General features: G+C 43.8%; 1 protein-coding gene across 1 annotated transcript in view; it reads right to left on the bottom strand.

Annotated features, from left to right (window-relative positions):
• LOC121879364 overlaps positions 1–15,996 on the bottom strand; it is a 38,319-nt gene that overhangs the window by 6,882 nt on the left and 15,441 nt on the right. The window contains exons 8-10 of the mRNA XM_042385968.1: positions 15,831–15,966; positions 8,281–8,441; positions 2,879–3,013 (exon numbers count right to left, since the gene is read on the bottom strand). Of these exons, the coding sequence (XP_042241902.1) occupies positions 2,879–3,013; positions 8,281–8,441; positions 15,831–15,966 (432 nt within the window). The remainder of the gene's footprint in view (positions 1–2,878; positions 3,014–8,280; positions 8,442–15,830; positions 15,967–15,996) is intronic.

The raw sequence follows: 15,996 nt of genomic DNA, 5'->3' as shown, positions 1-15,996 counted from the left end.
TGTAACAGTTGTAGGTGTAACAGTTGTAGTTGTAACAGTTGTAGTTGTAACAGTTGTAGTTGTAACAGTTGTAGGTGTAACAGTTGTAGTTGTAACAGTTGTAGGTGTAACAGTTGTAGTTGTAACAGTTGTAGGTGTAACAGTTGTAGTTGTAACAGTTGTAGTTGTAACAGTTGTAGTTGTAACAGTTGTAGTTGTAACAGTTGTAGTTGTAACAGTTGTAGTTGTAACAGTTGTAGGTGTAACAGTTGTAGTATGTAACAGTTGTGGAATTGCAACAGTTGTAGTTGTAACAGTTGTAGTTGTACAATTCATGAGTTGTAACAGTTGTAGTTGTAACAGTTGTGAGTTGCGACAGTTGTAGTTGTAACAGTTGTAGTTGTAACAGTTGTAGTTGTAACAGTTGTAGGTGTAGTTGTAGTTGCCAGTTGTAGTTGTAACAGTTGGTTAACAGTTGTAGGTGTAACAGTTGTAGGTGTAACAGTTGTAGTTGTAACAGTTGTAGTTGTAACAGTTGTAGTTAGCAACAGTTGTAGTTGTGACAGTTGTAGTTGTAACAGTTGTAGTTGTAACAGTTGTGGTTGTGACGGTTGTAGTTGTGACGGTTGTAGTTGTAACAGTTGTAGTTGTAACAGTTGTAGTTGTGACAGTTGTAGTTAGCGACAGTTGTAGTTGTAACAGTTGTAGTTGTAACAGCTGTAGTTGTGACCAGTTGTAGTTGTAACAGTTGTAGTTGTAACAGTTGTAGTTGTAACAGTTGTAGTTGTGACAGTTGTGAAGCAACAGTTGTGAGTTGCAGTTGCAACAGTTGTAGTTGTAACAGTTGTAGTTGTAACAGTTGTAGTTGTAACAGTTGTAGTTGTAACAGTTGTAGTTGTAACAGTTGGTTGTAACAGTTGTAGTTTAACAGTTGTAGTTGTAACAGTTGTAGTTGTAACAGTTGTAGTTGCAACAGTGTAGGTGTAACAGTTGCAGGTGTAACAGTTGTAGGTGTAACAGTTGTAGTTGTAACAGTTGTAGTTGTAACAGTTGTAGTTGTAACAGTTGTAGTTGTAACAGTTGTAGTTAACTTTAGGTGTAACAGTTGTAGGTGTGACAGTTGTGGGTTGCAACAGTTGTAGTTGTAACAGTTGTAGTTGTAACAGTTGTAGTTGTAACGTTGTGAGCAACAGTTGTAGTTGTAACAGTTGTAGTTGTAGACAGTTGTAGTTGTAACAGTTGTAGTTAACAGTTGTAGTTGTAACAGTTGTAGTTGTAACAGTTGTAGTTGTAACAGTTGTGGTAACAGCTGTAGTTGTAACAGTTGTAGTTAACAGTTGTAGTTGTAACAGTTGTAGTTGTAACAGTTGTAGTTGTAACAGTTGTAGTTGTAACAGCTGTAGTTGTAAGTCAGTTGTAGTTGTAACAGTTGTAGGTGTAACAGTTGTAGTTGTAACAGTTGGATAACAGTTGTAGTTGTAACAGTTGTAGTTAACAGTTGTAGTTGTAACAGTTGTAGTTGTAACAGTTGTAGTTGTAACAGTTGTAGTTGTAACAGTTGTAGGTTAACAGTTGTAGTTGTAACAGTTGTAGTTGTAACAGTTGTAGTTGTAACAGTTGTAGTTGTAACAGTTGCAGGTGTAACAGTTGTAGTTGTAACAGTTGTAGTTGTAACAGTTGTAGGTGTAACAGTTGTAGTTGCAACAGTTGTAGGTGTAACAGTTGTAGGTGTAACAGTTGTGATTGTAACAGTTGTAGTTGTGACAGTTGTAGGTTTAACAGTTGTAGTTGTAACAGTTGAGTTGAACAGTTGTAGTTGTAACAGTTGTAGTTGTAACAGTTGTAGTTGTAACAGTTGTAGGTGTAACAGTTGTAGTTGTAACAGTTGTAGTATGGACTCTGGTACACTGTTGACAAGTACTGGTCATGCATCGGGTCCTTTGTTACGGGTCTCTTAAGTAAAAGTGTACAGTTAAGGACATCAGACCCCAGGGAAGGACATAGATGGTAGTTAAGGACATGAGAGCACAGTTAAGGACATCAGACCCCAGGGAAGGACATTAGACCCCAGGAAGGACATCAGACCCCAGGGAAGGACATCAAAGCACCAGTTAATGACATCAGACCCCCAAGTCAGGAACATCAGACCCCAGGAAGGACATCAGACCCAGGGAAGGACATAGATGATGATTAAGGACATGAGAGCAGTTAAGGACATCAGACCCCAAGGGAAGGACACTCAGACCCCAGGGAAGGACATAGATGATAGTTAAGGACATGAGAGCACAGTTAAGGACATCAGACCCCAGGGAGGACATCAGACCCCAAGGGAAGGACATAGATGATAGTTAAGGACATGAGAGCACAGTTAGGACATCAGACCCCAGGGAAGGACATCAGACCCCAGAGGAAGGACATAGATGATAGTTAAGGACATGAGAGCACAGTTAAGGACATCAGACCCCAGGGAAGGACATCAGACCCAGGGAAGGACATCAGACCCCAGGGAAGGACATCAGACCCCAGGAGGACATCAGACCCCAGGGAAGGACATCAGACCCCAGGAAGGACATCAGACCCCAGGGAAGGACATCAGACCCCAGGGAAGGACATCAGACCCCAGGGAAGGACATAGATGATAGTTAAGGACATGAGAGCACAGTAAGGACATCAGACCCCAGGAAGGACATCAGACCCCAGGAAGGACATCAGACGCCAGGGAAGGACATCAGACCCCAGGGAAGGACATCAGACCCCAGGGAAGGACATCAGACCCCAGGGAAGGACATCAGACGCCAGGGAAGGACATCAGACCCCAGGGAAGGACATCAGACCCCAGGGAAGGACATCAGACCCCAGGGAAGGACATCAGACCCCAGATAAGGACAGTAACACTCACCCAAGTCCTCGCCACAAAGTTTGCCTCCCCAGCCTTGAGGACACTGGCAGTAGTAGTCGTTGACAAGGTCGACACAGTGGCCCCGAGCACACGGGCTGGGAAAACACTCGTTGACTTCAGCCTGACACAACTTGCCTGCAGAGACATTAAACATAAAGTATCATACACTGTACAACACTGTACAACAGCCATACACTGTACAACACTGTACAACACTAACTTACAACAGCCATACACTGTACAACACTGTACAACAACCATACACTCAACACCATACACAACACTGTATAACACTGTACAACACTGTATAACACTGTATAACGCTGTACAACAGCCATACACTGTACAACACTGTATAACACTGTATAACGCTGTACAACAGCCATACACTGTACAACACTGTACAAAAGCCATACACTGTACAACACTGTATAACACTGTATAACGCTGTACAACAGCCATACACTGTACAACACTGTACAACACCACTCTTATAAACATCTATATACTACTACTACTACTACTACTACTACTACTACTACTACTTTGCTGTCACACAGAATCGAGTATGACGATCATCCAGCTGTGATACAATGATATGAGTTATTAAGGATGTCACCTAGGTTGGTGAGTACTGAGGTGACTAATGAGGCCGATATGGGACCGGCAGAGTCGATCACAGATGTTGCACGTGTGGAGGGCTACATCTAGTGCGGGAGGGGCGGTGGCAGCATCTTTCCGGTGTTGGCGCTTGTCTGCCTCGTTATGCAGTCAGTCTAACTCGAAAGTATTGACACCTTCTTGTGTGGTGCTCCTCCAAGCGTTACGGTGTGGAGTGATCGTCTCCCAGGTGAGGGGGTTGAGTTAGCATTTTTCAGGCTTGTCTTAAGACTATCCTTATACCTTTTCAGTTGCCCGCCAGCGTTACATTTACAATTCGTTAGGTGACTGTAAAGTAGCTGCTTTGGCAGTCTACTGTCGTCCATGCGGGTAACATGGCCAGTCCAGCGTAGTTGTTCATGGATAATGGTAGCCTCGATGCTCCTACAGTTGGTGTCAGCGAGAATACTGGCATTAGTTCTCTTGTCTCCCCAGTGAACTCGGAGGTTGGAACGTAGACTAAGTTGGTTAAAGTTTTCAAGTGCCTTGAGGTGCCTCCTGTATGTGACCCATGTCTCGCTGCCATACAGCAGGGTGGGGAGGACCACTGCTTGATATACGTATAACTTTGTAGATTATTTCAGCTCCCTACAGCTGAAGACACGGTTTCGGAGTCAGCCTAAGGCATGAGATGCTCATCTGATCCGATGCTGAATCTCTTCATTGATGTTCGCGGTGGTGGACAGGTGGGAGCCGTGATACCGAAAGTGGGTAACAGAGAAGGATCCGAGTCAAATATACATTCACCTCAAGGCCAAAGTGTGCATACGCATCTGCATAGGTGTTCAGGATCTGCTGTAGGTCACGTTCAGTATGAACGACTAGGGTGAGGTCGTTTGCATACTGAAGTTCAGTAATAGAAACTGCAGACACCTTTGTTCCTGCCTGGAGTCGTTTTATGTTGAAAAGACCCTTTATCCGATACTCGATGTCCACCCCGGCGGCTAAATTATCACTGGCACGAGTAAGGAAGGCAGCCAAGAAAATGGAAAAGAGAGTTGGTGCCAGTACACATCCTTGTTTACCCTCTGTTTGGATGGGGAAGAACTCAGACTGGGTGCCATTGTGCAGGACACTGCCGTTCATGCCATCGTGGAGTTGCCTCACAATGGCGATGAATTTTACTGGGCAACCAAAACGGCTGAGGGTCCACCAGAGGACTTCCCTGTTGACCGAGTCGAAGGGCTTAGTTAGGTCGATGAAAGCCATGTACAGGTCACGACGCTATTCTCTGCACTTTTCCATTATCTGGCGGGCAGCAAAGGTCATTGAGATTCTGGGAGGAAGTTTTCCACCTCAGGAAGAAGTTTGTTCAGGAGGATCGGGCGATAATCTTGCCAGCTACGGACAGCAGCGAGATCCCGTGGTAGTTGCCACAGTCTGACCAGTCTCCCTTGTACAACACCCATACACTGTACAACACCCACACACTGTACAATACCCATACACTCTACAATATCCATGCACTTTACAACACCCAAGTCTAAGTATTAATATATTTTGTAATACCTATTTTATATATCTGCTTTTATTGTACCACCAAAACCGTTATATCATAGATCGTCATATAGATAGATAGAAATTATCATTGCAATAAATATATTTGCCAACTAGACATAATCCCTGACAGCTCTGTCCTCTTGTTCCCCATTAATTCAATTCATAATGTATTGCTTCCCTCCCTTATCATATTTATGTTAATCACTCCACTGTAAATCATGCATATACTTATAATTGTAAAAAATATAAGTAAATAAAATAAATAAATATCTAAGTGATAACCGTGGTAACACTATGAGATGTTCTTATTACCACCATGCTATTGTACAATTCCATATGATACTAAATGTTACATAATACTTCCTTGAGATAAATGTATAGTATATATCAGGTGCCTCAAACAGAGCTGAGGCTCTCAACTGGCTCAGCCATGTTAATATTGTTATTATTAATCGATTATGTATCTGTGTTCTTCTGGCTAAATAAACTGTTTCAGTTTCAAAAGAGGGAGTGCTTTAGTTATTACAGATGTTTTTGGGTAAGGACCAGAAGGATTTACTAGAGGAAGAATTAGTCAGGACAGCAGTCTTTCTTTTAATAAAATTCCACTTGGCCCTACGAAGAATAGCCTTACAACGATTCCTAGAAGTAAAGAAAGAGGAGTGGGTAATAGGAGAAGGAGATAGTTTCATAGCGCGATATGCCCTATCTCTCTCCCTGCATGCAAGAGAGCAGGAGCGATCAAACCATGATTGTAATGTGAAAGTTTTGGTAGAAGATGGGATAAATGCACTCATACCACCCTGTATAACCCCAGCAACGCTGTCAGCACATACTGAGGCATCCCGAGTGGAAAAGCAACATTCATCCCAAGAAAAGTTGGTGAAGGATTCTCGCAAGGTTTGCCAGCTTGCCCTCCTATAGTGCCATAGTTGATGTTTAGAGGGGGGTGGGGGAGGTGGTCGTGCCCAGTTTGATTTAATAGAAATAAGGTTGTGATCAGAAGACCCTAAGGGGGCAGAAATTGAGTATGAATAGTGTGAGGGGTTAGAGGTAAAACAAAGATCAAGAATGTTAGCAAGTTGGTCGCGTCGATCAGGAACACGTGTAGGGTGTTTGATTATTTGATCCAAATCATTAAGTAGGGAAAAAGAGTGCGCCTCAGCTCCACCTGGGTCATCCCTTGCAGAGCCAAGCCACTCTCTGTGATGTACATTGAAATCCCCTAGGTAGAGGATCTCGGTGTTGGGGTGTGTGGATAGCAACGACTCATGGCAAGAAGTGAGATAGTCAACGAGTTCGAAATAGTTGGTAGAGTTGGGAGAACAGTATAGGAAACAAAGAAAAATAGTCACAGTTGGTAGAGATATTTTGAGCTAGATGACATCATAAAGGGAAGATTCAAGATCCGTGAGTCGAGCTATAGGCGTACGTGTGTTGCAGTAGGCCCATACACCTCCCTTAGAACGGAAGGAGGTAGAAAGGTTGTAGTTGGAGACTTGAAAAGGTTTGGGTGAAGCTGCTTTAGTCAGTTGAAGTCAGAGAGTAGTAAGAGATCGGGGGAAGAAGTTAATAGTTGGTGCTCCACAGAAGGAAAATTGGATCTCAGACCGTGAATGTTGGAAAAATGAAGTGTGAAAAAAGTCAATCCTCCAGCAACCGCGGTGACGTCAGTTGAGGCCCCAGTAAGTTGATGATGAACAGGTCGGCCCTGGGGTCCACAACCTTCCCGACCAGTGGGACCTATCTGAGAAGGCCCCACTTTAATATTATAGGAGAATAAAGTAGAAAGAATAGAACAGATCATGATTGAGTACAGTTATATTTGTTGTGTTGTCAACAGTAAGAGAAACAATTGAGACCCTGCAATTGTGTGTAAATGAGATGGAGGTGAACAAGGCATGATGGAGGTGAACAAGGCAGGATGGAGGTGAACAAGGCAGGATGGAGGTGAACAAGGCATGATGGAGGTGAACAAGGCATGATGGAGGTGAACAAGGCAGGATGGAGGTGAACAAGGCAGGATGGAGGTAACAGGCCAGCACAGTAACTCTCCGCCATCACTGCCAGGGTTATGTTATACTGAACACGTGTTCTTGTGGTCTGGTAGTGTACAGTATTGCCACCTTTAGTCTGTTAACTCCAACTTTGCAAATGAGGTCTAGAGTCGTTTGTAACAAGACGGCGAATTGGCCGACAGAAACTCACACTGCATCTCAATCTAGCTTTAGTATTTCATTTATCTCACCTACTATATATTCTATAATTCTAAGGAGTACTAACTGTTCAGTACTGATCTCTGATAGTATAGGCAGGTAAGACGCTCGTGTTATGGTAAATATCATAAAGAAGACAAGATTAATATTACAGCGACACCTTCCACCTTGTTGTCACTTGCTCACGTTCCTTTTATCATATTTTTATTACCAGTGTTTTTCACAAGCAATTTTTTTGTGTTGTCAAGTACTGAAATTATCAGATCATCACAGAAAAGGTACAACACAGAGAGACTGAGATGATTCCTGAATTATGTCATCTCCATTATCCAAATAGTCAATAGTGCAGATCACGTTGAAACATTCAAAATCTTGAGAGTGACGGAAAACTTAAACCAACACGAGGGGACACAACTACAAGCTGGCCAAGTTATCCTGCAGAAAAACATAACGAAATACTTCTCCACACAGAGGCTGGTGGACCCATGGGACAGTCTACCAGCCCAAGGTGTGGAGTCAAGAACAGTACTGGGCTTCAAAATAACCCAAGACAAAGGCCTACCCGTGTTAATTGTTGTTGGTATTAACGTTACTTTATGTTACTTGGTGTTACTAAGGTGTAATTGGTGTTACTTGTGTATGTTGTACTATACTATACTGTTATCGTTAATTTTATTGATATTGTTGCTACCATTGTTACTGTTACTACCATTGTTACTGTTACTTTTATTGCTACTGCTATTGTTACTTTTAATGTTATTGTTAATATCACTGGTACTGTTACTACTACTGTTATTGTTACTACTACTGTTACTGTTACTACCACTGTTACTTTTATTGCTACGGTTACTGTTACTACCACTGTTACAGCTACTGTTACTACCATTGTTACTGTTACTGCTATTGTTACTATTATTGTTATTTGTGCTGTTACTGTTACTACTACTGTTACTGATTTGCTACTGTTACTGTTATTATTTTTACTGTTACTGCTACTGTTACTACAACTGTTAATTCTACTGTTACCTCTGTATCCTGGAGCACAGTGACAGCTGAAGGAGGTGTGTGAGAGGTTGGTACAGGAGCCGCCGTGTTGACAAGGGTTGGACACACACGGGTCGTAGTGCTCACACGTCATCCCGTAAAACCCTTCAGTACACACACACCTGTACCGCCCACTTTCCTCACTGTGTACACGGACAGGTAATTAACTATCTACAAATGGTAATCCAGGAAATAAATATGTAGGTGAGGTAATTATCTAGAAATATTCAGGGGGGGGATAATGAATTATAGGAAACTCATTGATTCATCTAGCAGAGGTAATAATTTAATTGATCAATATAAAGGTGTGAAATAATTAACAGGTGATACTGTACTGTGCATAGGAACTGATTATATAACACTATAACAAATATAATTATCATTCTACTAACAGAGGGAAGCAATACTTATATCATGCTGATAAATGCTGTCATTTAAAAGCCTGAGGAAGAATGCCTGCAAGGTAGGATTTTTTTATTTTACAGCATGACACATTCACAGAAGCTTCTACAGAGTCTCTCAAAAGAAACTGGTTATTTTTTCTTTATGTGAAGGAAATAGCATTAGAAGGTAGAATTATTCATGTATAATGTAAACTGAGATACAGAGTAACAGGGTCAACATGCTGTTCACTAGTACACTTTAAGGCAGGTTATTAAATACAGTCTACAGGGCAGCCATTATATAAACTACGCTTCACTGGCGTAGTAACACTAATACACAATTCAACAACTGTGTTCATAGAGCCTGGCGTAGTGTGTGGGGGTGTAGTGTGTGGGGGTGTAGTGTGTGGGGGTGTGGTGTGTGTGTGGTGTGTGGGGGTGTGGTGTGTGGGTGTGGTGTGTGGGGGTGTAGTGTGTGGGGCGTGTGTGTGGTGTGGTGTGTGGGGGCGTGGTGTGGGGGCGTAGTGTGTGGGGGTGTGGTGTGTGGGGCGTAGTGTGTGGGGGGGTGTGTGGGGTGTGGTGTGTGGGGGCGTAGTGTGGGGGCGTAGTGTGTGGGGGTGTAGTGTGTGGGGGTGTAGTGTTGTGTACTGTGTTCGCACACAGGGTTGTGAAATGCGCCTAGTGAGGCAGCATTATGTTAGTGTTAAGGTCGAAGCACTACTTGCTTCCTCTCACTTCCAGCTACCGCCGCTGGCTAGCCCTCGTGGTGAACTGGGAAGCAACTTGTAGAAGTCTTCCCTGCCATTACACAGCCTCTTCACCATCAAGACTCCTGCTGTGCCTCCTCGTGGCAACACATGGTAACTGGGTGCCTCGTGGGCCCAGGCTAGACCAGCAGGGGATCTCGGAGTAGCAGTGGGCCCCAGAGGGACGTCACATAGGCCCACTGGCATGTGGACACTTACTAGCGGCTACCAACCATAGCCCCACTGCCTTGCGGATTAACCTTGGTAGGTATAAGGCTACGGGAGTAAACCCTGCACGAAAAATCTGCAATGGAGCCCTGCATCAGGCAGACATGCTTACAGAGTCCCAACATGACCCCAACGGCGGTATAGGCGGAAGAGGTGACAACCATGGGAGCCCAACGACTACACCGCAATACATGATGGTCAGGCTACTAAGGCGAAGCCCAACAAAATGGGCTATCGGCAGTCCATTCCAAATCTCCCTCTCCCCAGTCGTTGCAACACTTGCACCACTGGGTCAGGAAAAGGGAGGCGCCAAGATGTGTGGTTGCAGCCTGTGCTCCTGCCTCACCACATAAATCACTCACGCGCAGCCATCATCCAGCACATCATACCTCTCATCATCATCAAAACCCCTATACCCCCAAAAGTCCAATGGCGACGGACGAGTGGTGACGGGGACAGGCAGAGATGACTGCCGGGAGTCTCAAGTCACAACTCCACACATGGGCGGCACAGAAAAGATGGTTATTTATGCACTGGGATCTAAGCAGCAGTGCAATCCAGTCCTGTCTGTGTGACTGAGCAGCCCTTTCGAGGAGCCACTCTGCTCACCCCACATGGGCAGGGGGCTAGAAAATGTGCCCTAAACATAGCCTGCCTAAAAAAAAAAACTTGACTGGGCAACCGCACCCAATAAGGTCATCCTTATGTTGTGGAAAACACAAGCAAAATCACAGATCCAAACAAAAACAAACTATACAAACTCATAGGGTCGCTGCATGGAATATCAGGACCCTTCTGGATACTGGCACACATCAGCATCCTGAAAGAAGAACTGCCCTTGTGGCAAAAGAGGTGGCAACGTATAACATCGACATAGCAACCATTAGTGAGTCCTGGCTCCCAGACGAGGGTCAACTCAAGGAACGGGGGTCTGGCTATACCTTCTTCTGGAAGGGTAAGCCTAATGCAGAGAGAAACCGCTTTTATGGATTTGGCTTTCCCATCCGCCAACGCATCCTACACAGGTTACCTGAAATACCTATTTGGATCAACGAGCGCCACTCAATCACTCACGTCCTGCCTTTTTCATCAGTGCATACACCCCATCACTGGATGCAGAGGATGACATCAAGGAGGCCTTTTACGCCGACCTTGACGGAGTGCTAACTGCTATCCCCAGAAAAGGTAAGGTTGTTCTCCTTGGTGACTTCAATGCCAGAGTTGGCTGAGATGCTGACATTTGGACTGAGCAATTGTAATCCCACCGGACTACTCCTCCTCAGCAAGTGTGCTGCACACTACCTCACTATCACCAACACCTTGTTTAGGCAGGCCGACAAGATCAAGGGTTCTTGGCAACACCCACGATCCAAACACTGGCATCTCTTTCTCTGACATTGCAATCAATGTCAGAGAAAGAGATCGCCGAGATGTCCTCATCACCCGAGCCATTTTTGGCTCAGACCACCGTGACGCCGATAATCGGCTCGTCAGAGCCAAGATATCACTTCACATCGCCCAAATCGGCGAAGGCAGCAAGCTTCCAAAAGAGGTTTTATCACTGAGCGTCTGGAGGATCCAGCGGTAGCACATGCTTTCAGAGAACATAGTCAGAACATCCTATGTGGATGTTCTGACTACCCAGCAGGTCCCTCAGCAACCAGAGCTGACCCACCTCAGCTATCCTCCATCCCTGGATGAGGTAACTACTGCCATCAAACCATCAAACAGATGAAAAATAACAAAGCCTCAGGGCCTGATGGAATCCCAACCAAGGTGTATAAAGCAGGAGGACCTCTGCTTACCAGCCGTCTCCACTCTCTCCTGGAGAATATATGGGAAAAGGAGGAAATCCTCCAAGCTCTTAAACACGCCTCCATCATCAATATTTATAAGAACAAGGGAGACCGGTCAGACTGTGGCAACTACTGCGGGATCTCGTTGCTGTCCGTAGCTGGTAATATTATCACCTGATTAGTCCTAAACAGACTTCATCCTGACGCAGAAAACTTCCTCCCCGAATCTTAATGTGGCTCAAGACAAGACCATCACATGGCACTACTGACATGATCTTCGCTGCCCGCCAGATACAGGAAAAGTGCAGAGAACAGCGTCGTGACCTGTACATGGCCTTCATCGACCTAACCAAGGCCTTCGACTCGGTCAACAGGGAAGCCTTCTGGCAGACCCACAGCAGTTTTGGCTGTCGACGAAAATTCATTGACCTTTTTGAGGCAACTCCACGATGGCATGAACGGCAGTGTCCTACACAATGGCACCCAGTCTGAGTTCTTCCCCATCCAAATGGGGTTTAAACAAGGATGTGTACTGGCACCAACTCTTTTTTCCATTTTCTTGGCTGCCTTCCTAACTCGTGCCAGTGCCAATTTAGCCGGCGGGGTGGACATCGAGCCCTAGGTGAAGGATCTTTTCAACACAAGACGACCCCAGGCAGGAACAAAGGTGTCTGCAGCTTCCATTATTGAACTTCAGTATGCAGACGACCTCACCCTTGTCACTCACACTGAACGTGACCTACAGGAGATCCTGAACACTTACGCAGATGCCTATGCACACTTCGGCCTTGAGGTGAATGTAGGTAAGACTCAGATCAGCCTGCCCCTGTTTCAGCCACACCTCCACCATCCATCTACCTTAACGGTACTACCCTCTCTAATGAAGAGATTTAACATCGGATCGGATGTGCATCTCGAGCCTTTGGCAGACTCCAAAGCCGTGTCTTCAGCTGTAGGGAGCTGAAGTTGTTTATAAAGTTGCATGTACATCAAGCAGTGGCCCTCCCCACCCTGCTGTATGGCAGCGAGACATGGGTCACATACAGGAGGCACCTCAAGGCACTTGAAAACTTTCACCAACGTAGTCTACGTTCCATCCTCCGAGTTCGCTGGGAAGACAAGAGAACAAATGCCAGTATTCTCGCTGACACCAACTGTAGGAGCATCGAGGCTGCCATTATCCATGAACAACTACGCTGGACTGGCCATGTTACCCGCATGGACGACAGTAGACTGCCAAAGCAGCTACTTTACAGTCACCTAATGAATAGTAAACGTAACGCCGGCGGACAACTGAAAAGGTATAAGGATAGTCTTAAGACAAACCTGAAAAAGTGCTCAACCCCCTACACAGAAACACACAGCGTAACGCTTGGAGGAGTACCACACGAGAATGTGTCAATACTTTCGAGTTATTCCGACTGCATACCAAGGCAGACAAGCGCCAACGCCAGAAAGACGCTGCCACCACCCCTCCCGCACTAGGTGTAGCCCTCCACATGTGCAACATCTGTGAACGACTTTGCCGGTCCCATATCGGCCTCTTTAGTCACCTCAGAACTCACCAACCTAGGTGACATCCCTCATAACTCATATCATTGTATCATAGCTGGATGATCATACTCGATTCAGTGACAGCAAAGTAGTAGTAGTAGTAGTAGTAGATGTATGTGTATGTATGTGTGTGTGTGTGTGTGTGTGTGTGTGTGTGTGTGTGTGTGTGTGTGTGTGTGTGTGTGTGAGTGTACAGAGACAACAACACTATGTACACATGAGGTATTCTTACCGGGCCGTATACCGAGTGTTGCTGCATCCTGGCAGGTGTAAACAGGTAAACATTAATTGTCATCTAAATATCTTCACTAAGTACATCATCACACACATACATGTACTGGTTGTTTAGTACTCTGGCCAGGTGTACTCAACGACACTGTAAACTAATTATTACAGTACTCCTAAGACAGGTGTATGGTTAGAGTAATACTTTATGGCAGGTGTAGGACAGGTGTGTGGAGTAATGCTATATGACAGGTGTAGGACAGGTGTGTGGAAAGAATAAACTTTATGACAGGTGTAGAGCAGGTGTGTGCAGTAAAGCTTTATGACAGGTGTAGGACAGGTGTGTGGAGTAATGTTTTATGACTGGTGTAGGAAAGGTGTAGGACAGGTGGATAGAAAGTAGTGCTTTTTGACATGTGTATGACAGGTGTGTGGAGAGTAATACTGTATGACAGGTGTATGACAGGTGTAGGACAGGTGTGTGGAGAGTAATACTGTATGACAGGTGTATGACAGGTGTAGGACAGGTGTGTGGAGAGAGTAATACTGTGACAGGTGTAGGACAGGTGTGTGGAAAGATTAATAGTTTATGACAGGTGTAGGACAGGTGTGTGGAGAGAGTAATACTTTATGACAGGTGTAGGACAGGTGTGTGGAGAGAGTAATACTTTATGACAGATGTAGGACAGGTGTGTGGAGAGAGTAATGCTTTATGACAGGTGTGTTATGACAGGTGAACACCCTATAACACCCAATAATCGTTATAAACAAACAAAAAAAACACAATTAGAGTGTTTAGTTTACACGCACCTGAGAAGAACAGGTATGTGACAGCCAGACCAGGTATTTAATATGTTTACACCTGACATATATAGGTCTTATCATGTCAGAGTGAAGAACATTTATAAAATATTAGAACACATGTTTAATAACAATGTTTAATTATAAACAAACATGTGTTATTGTTTTAATACGATGAACAGATGTTAGCAACCAGTGATGAACCCAAGTATGATGACTCTATCAAACCTAACACATGTTGCACCATTACTACAGGTGTTTAAGGAGATATAATCATACCTGACACATGTTGCACCATTACTACAGGTGTTTAAGGAGATATAATCATACCTGACACATGTTGCACCATTACTACAGGTGTTTAAGGAGATATAATCATACCTGACATATGTTGCACCATTACTACAGGTGTTTAAGGTGATATAATCATACCTGACACGTGTTGCACCATTACTACAGGTGTTTAAGGTGATATAATCATACCTGACACATGTTGCACCGTTACTACAGGTGTTTAAGGTGATATAATCATACCTGACATATGTTGCACCGTTACTACAGGTGTTTAAGGTGATATAATCATACCTGACACATGTTGCACCATTACTACAGGTGTTTAAGGTGATATAATCATACCTGACATGTTGCACCATTACTACAGGTGTTTAAGGTGATATAATCATACCTGACACATGTTGCACCATTACTACAGGTGTTAAAGGTAATATAATCATACCTGACATGTTGCACCATTACTACAGGTGTTTAAGGTGATATAATCATACCTGACATATGTTGCACCGTTACTACAGGTGTTTAAGGTGATATAATCATACCTGACACATGTTGCACCATTACTACAGGTGTTTAAGGTGATATAATCATACCTGACATGTTGCACCATTACTACAGGTGTTTAAGGTGATATAATCATACCTGACACATGTTGCACCATTACTACAGGTGTTAAAGGTAATATAATCATACCTGACATGTTGCACCAATACTACAGGTGTTTAAGGTGATATAATCATACCTGACACATGTTGCACCATTACTACAGGTGTTTAAGGTAATATAATCATACCTGACACATGTTGCACCATTACTACAGGTGTTTAAGGTAATATAATCATACCTGACACATGTTGCACCATTACTACAGGTGTTTAAGGTGATATAATCATACCTGACACATGTTGCACCATTACTACAGGTGTTTAAGGTGATATAATCATACCTGACACATGTTGCACCATTACTACAGGTGTTTAAGGTGATATAATCATACCTGACATGTTGCACCATTACTACAGGTGTTTAAGGTGATATAATCATACCTGACACATGTTGCACCATTACTACAGATGTTTAAGGTAATATAATCATACCTGACACATGTTGCACCATTACTACAGGTGTTTAAGGTGATATAATCATACATGACACATATTGCACCATTACTACAGGTGTTTAAGGTAATATAATCATACCTGACACATGTTGCACCATTACTACAGGTGTTTAAGGTGATATAATCATACCTGGCACATGTTGCACCATTACTACAGGGGTTTAAGGTAATGTAATCATACCTGACACATGTTGCACCATTACTATAGGTGTTTAAGGTAATATAATCATACCTGACACATGTTGCACCATTACTACAGGTGTTTAAGGTGATATAATCATACCTGACATATATTGCACCATTACTACAGGTGTTTAAGGTGATATAATCATACCTGACACGTGTTGCACCATTACTACAGGTGTTTAAGGTGATATAATCATACCTGACACATGTTCCACCATTATTACAGGGGTTAGAGGTGACTGCTTCACAAGGGTTAATCTGTGTACAGTTGTCACCGTAGAACCCTCTTGGGCAGTCACAGGTGTATGACCCATCAGTCGCATTTTGACACTTGCCTGAAAGAAAATTAACACCTGTACTGTAGA

This window comes from Homarus americanus, unplaced genomic scaffold, assembly GCF_018991925.1.
Source record: "Homarus americanus isolate GMGI-L3 unplaced genomic scaffold, GMGI_Hamer_2.0 scaffold16894, whole genome shotgun sequence".
NCBI classification, from domain to species: Eukaryota; Metazoa; Arthropoda; class Malacostraca; order Decapoda; family Nephropidae; genus Homarus; species Homarus americanus.
The sequence above is the reverse complement of the archived record's forward strand: the minus strand, read 5'-3'. Positions and strand labels throughout refer to the sequence as shown.